At 48.2% G+C, this 8,998-nt stretch overlaps 1 protein-coding gene across 1 annotated transcript; it reads right to left on the reverse strand.

Moving 5' to 3' along the window:
* Window positions 1-4,113: 4,113 nt before the first annotated feature.
* IER5 (immediate early response 5) lies at window positions 4,114-6,184 on the reverse strand. The gene has a single exon (XM_024758829.1). It carries the CDS (start codon window positions 5,944-5,946, stop codon window positions 5,071-5,073), a length of 876 nt encoding a protein of 291 aa, XP_024614597.1. The 5' UTR covers window positions 5,947-6,184; the 3' UTR covers window positions 4,114-5,070.
* Window positions 6,185-8,998: the final 2,814 nt, after the last annotated feature.

Consider the following 8,998-nt stretch of genomic DNA (forward strand, 5'->3'; position numbering starts at 1 on the left):
AAGCAAGTTGCCAGCAGCTGCCCTGCCCCAAGACTTGAGAGGTCAAATGAGTTGAAGAACAAGCAGGTGGGAGCACATAGCTTTGGCACAGCTCTGAGTGCTAGAAAAACTGAAAGGAGCCTTGCCTTGGCATCTAGGGGAATGATTGGGCTGGAGCAGCCTGACAGAAGCCCAGTCCTCAAAGCCCGGGGAGAAAGCAGAGGGCTGGGATCAGGGCCGACTTGGTGCCTAGAAGGGGCGAAAAAGGGACGCTGCATCTCACCTTCATCCTGTAAGTTAGGGATGTGGCTTATGACACAGAGACTTCGTGTGACCAGGTCCCAGAAAACTTGATTATATAAAATAAGTTGATCTACCAACAAATATCAACAGGCCTATTTTATAACAGTCTCCTAAGAGAATTGCTACTGGAGAGGCTCGGTGGTGATGACCAGGACCAGCCCTTCTTTCTGCAGCTCCCCAAAGCTGACAGCCAAGACTCTTTCTCACCTGCCCTAAAGCGGGCAGCACCCAGCAGTGGAAACTGCTTCTGATCAGCAGAGTGGGGAGAGGGAGAGGCCCTGTCAGGAATCCAGTCCCTGGAGGCTTCTCCCTCCCTGCTTGTAGAATTCCAAACGTCTGAGATAAACCGCAGGATACAGTCCAGCAACATCCCAACCGGGCTATATTCCTCTGGGAATGAGCAATAGCTAGACAGAGATTTTATTTTTAAAACCCTCATTCCCACTTGGGGCAGGGGGTGGTGGTAGGCACTGGGGAAAACTGTGCTTGGATCGGGAAGGGGGCATTCTGCTAGACGTGCGTATCCTTTTACACTTTTTGTTCTTACATATTCTCTTCTCTAGTGTACCCTCAAGAATCGTTACTGAAAAACTCCTAGGGCCATGAGTTAAGATCACAATGATTCCTAACATCAACTCTGCTTCTACTCTATTTTTCCTCCCAAGGCTTTCCACTGGGTAGAATTTTAAATTTGAACAATGGTTCAAAGGCTGAGAGACAAACTGCTCATTACTGGAAAGAGTGCCAGGAATCCTGGGAAGCAGACCTCACTCCCCACCAGAGTTCTGGTACCTAATCGGAAAGGCTTCTTTCATAGTCACGGGAGGGTTAGATTAGTGTTTCTTTTCATTCTCGTCTTCTTTCAGGAACTGCTGGGATAAAAGCAAGCCTAGGAGAATAAGAAAATTCACAAATAGGACAAGAATAAAATATTTAGGGCAAGAGATCAGAAGTTCTTTGGTTATTCAGTGAACTGAGCTAACTCTACTTTAAAAAAGTATAAGGAAGTAAACGTCCATCAGACTGCACGTCACAGCGGGTATTAGCCTTTCCACCCCATCTCACAGGCTCTAAGCTGAGTTGTTATGCCTAGCAAGTTGAAGTGATAAAATAGAGTTTTGTCATCATGAAGTCCGTTCCCGATATTTACTCTATCTTTATTCTGAGATGCATTCTACTAAAGTTGTTAGATGGCCCATTCCCTTCCACTTCTCATCCAAAAATCTAATCAGCAGTGAATGGTAGGAACGCAAGAGTTATCATTACCCCGTTAGGTGCCTTAAATCAAAGTCAGTCACTCCGAAGGGGCAGTTCAAGCTTTCCAGCTTTCTATCATTAGTTCCTTTCCCCAAATACAATCAGTGGTTTCTGAGAAGGAAGACGGGCTTAAAGAGACACAGTTGAGAAGTATTGTACTAAAACGTATCACCTTTATTCACTATTGATGTGATCTTCCTGTAGTACTTGTCAAAAAGCACTTTAAACATCTGGAAGAAAATTTTTTCCCGGACCAGACCTAAGGTTAAATTGATCAAAAAACTCCCGCCCGGAGTTGTCAAGAAGTGGTTAGGTACTAAAACTATGGTTCGTTTCTAGTCACACTGAATCTGATAACCCCATCCTGGCACCAGGAAGGCTCTTTTCCAGGACCTATCAATTAACAGGCTTAAGAAACATTCTATGCTCAAGTAATTCAGGCTAAAAATAACTCTGTGGGCTATTTTTTTTTCTCTACTCATCCACAGAAAGCATTTGTGTGTCAACAAGATCTTTGTTCCTTGAGAGTTTTCACTCCAGCTTACTCCTCCCTGAAAATAGTTGTTTGACACAATCAGGAAAGTCACAGGGTTGGTGTGAGGTATAGAGAACAGCAAAACTATTCTAAGCTGTGTGCACTGCCAAGTGTCCAGAGGAAAACAAGAATAAAAGAACCCAGAATTCACAGATCGGATTAACTTAGACAGACTCTCCTTTCCCCTCCTTTCTTACAAATATACACAGTTCTTTGACCATAAATAATAGATCCGAGTTATACATAGAACTTCTACATTAACTAACAATTGCACGCTTACTATACTATGTATGAGGTACTTTTCTAAAAACGTTAGGGGCATTAACATTAATTTTCACAACCCTATGAGGTAGGCACAATTATCTCAACTGCATATCCGAAAAAACTGAGGCACAGAGAGATGAAGTAAGTTGTCCAGGGTCCCTCAGCTAATAAGGGGCAGAGCCAAGATACGAACCCAGGAAGTCTGGCTCCAGGTCCCAGCTCTAACCATGACACATACTGCTTCTACAATCAGATAATGATCTTTACTGATTTCCTACAAAGCTGTATTTCCCTATCAAATATGTCCATTTACCTTCTCTAAATTAAGCAGACACATGGTCCCATGGTTCATCTTAATGTGAAAACAAGGATCAATGGGGATTTTCATCTCAACCAAAACACATCAACTCAAAACACACCGAATGTTACCCTCTTTCAAATATAAAAGTGCACTGAGACAGCTGTTCAAGCATAATCATTACTTTCTAGCAACAGGAAATGTTTGCAGAATTAAGGCCCTGGACATCTTCAGTTTAGGCAGCCAGCATGCAACAGATCTCTTGTGGCTATAACAGGACTAGTCTCTGAAAGAAAAACAAACTAATTTTAACAAGACTCTGATTAGGGAATGTTTAATTCTATGAATATATTATTTATGGTGATGAAGCATAACGTAGAAAGTTCCTTAATGAATCACTAATAAATTTGCAAAAATGTCAAAACACGGGCCTACTCCGCTATGACAGAAGTTCATACCGTCAGGATTTTAGGGAGGGCAAAGCACCATTCATATGCTCCTTCTGCCCAAAGGAAATTACCCCTTCTTAAAGCTTTGTCTAATGTTTCCTCAATTTCTCCCATCTCAAAAACACCCAATCTATTCATAAGATGTTTTAGAACAATTCCATCTTTTAAAGTGCTATCAACCGTATTTTAAGACACCATTCTCTGATTTGCTTGAGACAGATAATTGAATACCTTTCAAAATACCATTTTGCCTTAGACAAAAAGCTCTTAAATGCAGTAATTGTATTTAAAAAAAAAAATAGATGACTTGGCTGTCATCATCGAAGTGTTTGCCATGGCCCAAACACTGATGTCACCCTTTGGGTGACAAAAGCAAATCAGGTTTTGCTAAATAAACTTGTCTAGCCCTCCTTGGCCTACTGGCCTTATCTAGCTTGACACAAGCTATTTCCTTTCACTGATGCATTTACTTTCTACAAATATAATTTAAAAAAATTTTTTAAAGCACTGAAAATTCCATCCTGACATCCACTGGAATGCAGAGGTAGCCCTGATCAGCTGGGAATGTCAGTCTCATCAGCTTCCTTCATATGTCAGTTTTTTTTTTCAGTAACAAAGTTGAAAGATGACCCATGTGACCTAACAGGAAACTAAAAATTTTAAGTGAAAAACACTTCCGTGGATGGGAAGGGCTTCAGAAGTTGGCACTTAAGTTATTTAATATTAGACACCGTAAGACTGGGCTGTAAAAACTCAAATTGCCTAGACTTTAGAAAAGGCAGTTGCAGTGGCAGGTTTCGAGAAACTGGCCTACCACTGATATTAGTATCTAAGAGCACTCCTCTTGATGTGGACGAGAAATTAAACGTGTCTCTCTTGATACTTAGTGAAGCCAGCAAACAATGTCCCCAGTGTGTGAACCACTGATATTAAGAACCACACCTTCAATTTTCCACGTGGACCATAGTTCCCCTCCTCCCACTTTCCTCCCTCCCAACCCAGACAGGTGATTACAGACAAGGAGGCGGTGAAGTTGCTTCAAAATATTTAATACGTGTTAGACACGTAGTTACATTTTTATACAAAAATCAAAACGACGAAGGAGAAAATACTGTACAAAACCCTTGTCAGTTCCCCCAACCTTTATACAACAAAGACTGGAGTCACTATCTACAAACGCATAAGGTCTTTCCACTTAGGACTTCTGTCTGTAAACTTAAACAGTTTTTAAAAGCACTGTGTAGTAGGTCTGATCTAGAGCTTTTAAAAAATAAATCTTTTCTCTATAAACTCCGTATTTCCAAGCTTGAACTCTGCCGTGAAGTTCATTAAGCATTTTCCCTGTGGGGAAGACAAGGGCCGCTAACGCTCCCCTTTCCCAGAGTGATCACAGGGTATAAACGTTTCTTCAGGGAGAGAGAAAGGTGGGGAGGGAGAGAAATACCACAAGCCCCTAGTCCAGACGAAATCCCTCTAGTCTGAGGAAATCCTGTGAGGAAACGCCGCTCCTGGCCCCGGTGCGGCTCTAGCTTCACGTGAGGAGTCTGTGTAAAGTCCCTTCCTCCCCCGACAGCGAACGGGGAACTCCCCGGGCCCGGCCTTTCTCGCCGCTTCCTTCTCGGTGCTGCCGGCGGCGGAAAGTCCCTGTCTGCCCCCAACCTCCCAAGCCCAGGGGAAGGGGGGATGCACTCCAGAGAGACAAAATAGTCTTAATTCAACGAGACAAACTAACAGACACAAACACAAAAGTCCACGATCGTGCTCCTCCGACACGCCTCACACTGCCCAGTCTCAAGAGGAGACCCGAGAGGCTCCGCACAGCCGGCCGCCAAGCCCGAGGGCAGTCGGTGCCGCCCGGCGGCACCCGGTCTCCTCCTCGCGCTCCGCGCCGACGGCCTCTGGGGCGTCCTCGCAGCCGGAGAGGCCCAGCCCTCACGTCGGGACGCCCGCTGCTCAATCTCCTTCCCGCTCGGGGACCCGAGGGCTCAAAAGGCCACGATGGCAGTGCTCCAAGGGTTGATGTCTCTCAGCACCGGCTTATCGCAGCAGATCTGCCCGGGCTCGGCGGCTTCCGGACCGCTCTCCTCTCCCTCCGCTTCCTCCCGGCCGCCCCCGGGGCTTTTCCGTAAGAGTCCCGAGAAGCTGGAACCGAAGATGCTAATGAGGTTAGCCACGTTACCGGTCTCCATCTCCTCCTCCTCCTGCGCGGCCGCCGCCGCCGCCGCCGCCCCGCCCGACTGCTCTTCTGAGTTCCGGCGGGGTTTCTTGAGCGGGGTCGAGCCGGGCGCCGGGCGGTCCGCGGGGACGCTCGTCTTGTCCTCGTCCCCCGGGGGGCAGCCCCAGGGACGGCGCGCTGCCCCAGGCCCCTGGGGGAAGACGTCTGAGCCTCCGGCGGGAACCCCGGCTCCTCCGACCGCCGTCTCTCGCGGTCCCTCCACGCGGCACCAGGCAGCTTCCGCCGCCTCCGCCTCTCTGCCCTGAAGAGTGTCCCCGGCGCCCGTCACCGGGGCTGCGGGCTCCGCGTCACCCGCCCGTGGCACTTCTAGGACGGCAGGGAGCTCCAGCTGGGGTTCGGGCTCCGGCCAGGCGGCACAGGCGGCCGGCGGAGGTGGCTCCCCCCAGCACGCGGGTGGCCCGGCCACCGACTCCCCAGGCTGCTGCGGCAGCGCCGGGGCCCCCGGGTGACCGGCCAGGTAGAGTCCGGGGCACGGGTCGCTCAGGTAGACCTGGCGGGCGCTGCGGAGCACCAACGAGACCAGGAGGTTCTTGTGCAGCTTGATACCGCCGCGCTGGGCCCGCGAGTTGTAGATCTTGCCCAGAGAGATGCTGACGATGCGGTGAGCCTCCAGTTTGAACTCCATCCTGCCTCGCCTTCCCAAGGCTGGCGCGGAGGTGAGGGAGTGAGCCCCGACCCACCTTCCGAAGCTGAGACGGGAACGATAGGCGTCAACGAGTCCGCCCCGGGGGTGGAACCTGAATCTCTGAAGACTCCGAATAGAAACGGCTCCGGCGACGCGCTCGCAGGCTCTTGCGCCCTCCCCACCTTAGCTTGGAAGCCAGGTTGGGGTCGGGTCGCTAACTGAGGGCAGTCCGGCCTCCGGGCGCCTTATAAAGGCCTCCCGACAGCCAATAGCGAAGGGCCGCCAACCGTTCCGGGGCCGATCGGCGCGCCCTCGTGCGCCTCGCGCGGCCAATCGGAGACCGAGGAGGGGCACCAGGGCCATTCGAACGTTGGTCCCGCGGAGCAGGCTCTTAAAGGGGGCGACGCGCGCGACGCTGACCGGCGGGTCGGGGTCAGTGCTGCGAGCGGCGGGGGCCTGAATGGCCACGGTGTTGTTTGTACTTAAACTTGCTGGCCTGTGTGCTACTTGCCGGAACCAAAGCGAACTAAACCATTCGAACTTTCATCCGAGTATGGTGGTGGACTTTGCTCTGCAATAAAGTCCTGATCCTTCCCTGATCAACACTCCTCCCTCCCCCGCCACCATTTGCAAGGCGTCACACTCCTGTAAGCTCCGGGGCAACCCGATAGAAATGGAGATGATGGCAAAACGTGGCACAGGATACCCTTGGATAACAAATAGTGTTACTACAAGATATTTAGCAGATATTAATTTTGGATAAATCCCTTGCCTTCTAGAGTCACATACACTCATTAGCACCTGTCAATTTTAACACCGAAGAAAGAAAAAGAGGGTTCTAAAAGTTCCAAAGTTTCTGACTGCTTATCAAGGCTTTGTGCCTACGTACAAAGTTTTTGGTTCTCCACTAAAGCTAGCATCTATCACTTTGTTCTCTAGATTCTAGAACCAACACTGTTGTCACATCAGTTACAATGAAAGGTGGTACACGTTCTCCACAATGAGTTTTCTTCAACACGAGGACTGACCAGTCCATCCTTGGAAAAATCTAACAAGTTCTAAAAATACAAATAGAGAAGTCCTGTATTCCCATCATGATGTCATAATTTTATTTTGTGTCAAGGTAAAAATATAGGGGAAGAGTGTTGCGGAATTTTCTGGTCAATCAACAACTTAGTCTATTTACTGATCCTTACAGCACAGGGTTGTCCAGGGTCCTAGACTGGGTTCCTGGAGAGTCAGTTTGAGTTAGTCCAACCTAAGCTCCACCACAAACCTGCCGATGACTCTGGTAAATAACCTTAGGGTGCTTTAATTTATCCAACTCTAAAAAGGAGAAATCACGTACACATCTGCTCTATTATGCAGCATCTTGTGATGAATGACAACTCTCAGCAACAATCTGAGTTATAAAACTAAACACAGGGGCTTCCCTGGTGGCGCAGTGGTTGGGAGTCCGCCTGCCGAGGCAGGGGACACGGGTTCGTGCCCCGGTCCGGGAGGGTCCCACGTGCCGTGGAGCGGCTGGGCCTGTGAGCCATGGCCACTGAGCCTGCGCGTCCGGAACCTGTGCTCCGCAACGCGAGAGGCCGCAGCTGTGAGAGGCCCGTGTACCGCAAAGAAAAGCAAAAAAAAAAACTAAACTAAACACAGTTTTCTTGGAGTCCACGTGGAACACTGGCCTGATATTGCATCAGGGTTTGGCCAAGTAGTGTATTTAGTTAGGAAAACTATTAGTGAAAGGTGAGCTTGATTATGGTTAATTCATAATCAGGAGGCCCCCAAAGGATGTGATGGCTCAGTAATTATCTATTCCCACAACTTAATGACAATAACAGACACCAGTTCATGAGACCCAGAATTTCTCCCCTCTAGGAATCTTCAGCTCGCATAAAGAAGGAGATAAAATAACAACACAAGTAATTACAAAGGCAAGCCATGTGTTTTGAGTAATAACATGAGAAATTTTTTCTTCTGTTTTCTCTTTCTTTGAGAGCTGGCCGTCACTATAAAACACTAAGAGCTCAGACTCTGAAGACAAGCTTCCTGAGTTGGAATCCCAGCTCTACTTTTTACTTGCTGTGTGACCTTCGGAAAATGACTTCACTTGTCTTGGACTTTTTTTTAATCTTAAAATAGAGATAATAATAGCGTCTACCTCTTAGAGCTTTTGTGAGCAGAAAACAAGGTAACACATTCAAAGCTCTTAGAAGAGCCTGACATATAATAAATTAGCAATGGACGCCAGCTATTAGAACACATCACTCCTCACATGACTTGGGGTGGAAAAAGAGGCTGGGGAAGGACGGAACATAGATGGGAGAAAGTAGTTGTATTTGAGGTGCGTGTTGAAAAACCCTGAGGTGGGCTCCACAAGTTCCAACCAGCAGGAGCAACAGAGTCCATTGTAGGGAACACCTCATTTGGCAGAGATACCAGCCACCTATAGTAAGTGGAAAAGACTGGAAATAGAAGCTGGGGTTACATGGTAGTGGGTTGTGGATGCCTCAATGAGGAGATGGGGCTTCCTACAGGGAGCTACTAAAAGTTGTTGAGTAAGAGAACCTCAGAATGCATTCTAGAAAGGTCAGTACACTTAATTACCACTTAATTATAAAGGGGACCACTTAATTATAAAGCTCTTGCTGGAGTTCAGGCAAAGAGTAATAAAGGTCTGAACCAGGTGGAGGTAGCAAGAATGAAAAAGCCTAGAGACAAAAGGAACTTTAGTGATGATCTGGGATGCCTTCACCCACCCAAACAGGTCACTGATAGAGCAAGCCTCGGGGGAAGACTTCCAGACCCACCTGAGCTGGGCATTGCTCCATCCTCCACAGTGGAAGCAGACTCCTTCATCACTGTCTTCATTACTTTCTCCTGTCATGCCCAGGGCCCCTCCCAAACTGTGCTCTCATCAAAGGCAGGAGCCCATCTCATTTGTAGCCAGGAGATATAGTGAAAATATTTAACAACTGTAGGATACAGGCACTGACCATCAGGACAGAGTCCTGGAGGCCCTTACAGTGCTGGGGGTTATGGGCAGGCTCCTACA

This window comes from Neophocaena asiaeorientalis, unplaced genomic scaffold (assembly GCF_003031525.2).
Source record: "Neophocaena asiaeorientalis asiaeorientalis breed wild unplaced genomic scaffold, Neophocaena_asiaeorientalis_V1.1 scaffold182, whole genome shotgun sequence".
Classification (NCBI taxonomy): Eukaryota; Metazoa; Chordata; class Mammalia; order Artiodactyla; family Phocoenidae; genus Neophocaena; species Neophocaena asiaeorientalis.

Coding starts and splice junctions, on each gene's coding strand:
- IER5 (XM_024758829.1), bottom strand. CDS start 5,946: ATGGAGTTCAAACTGGAGGCTCACCGCATCGTCAGCATCTCTCTGGGC.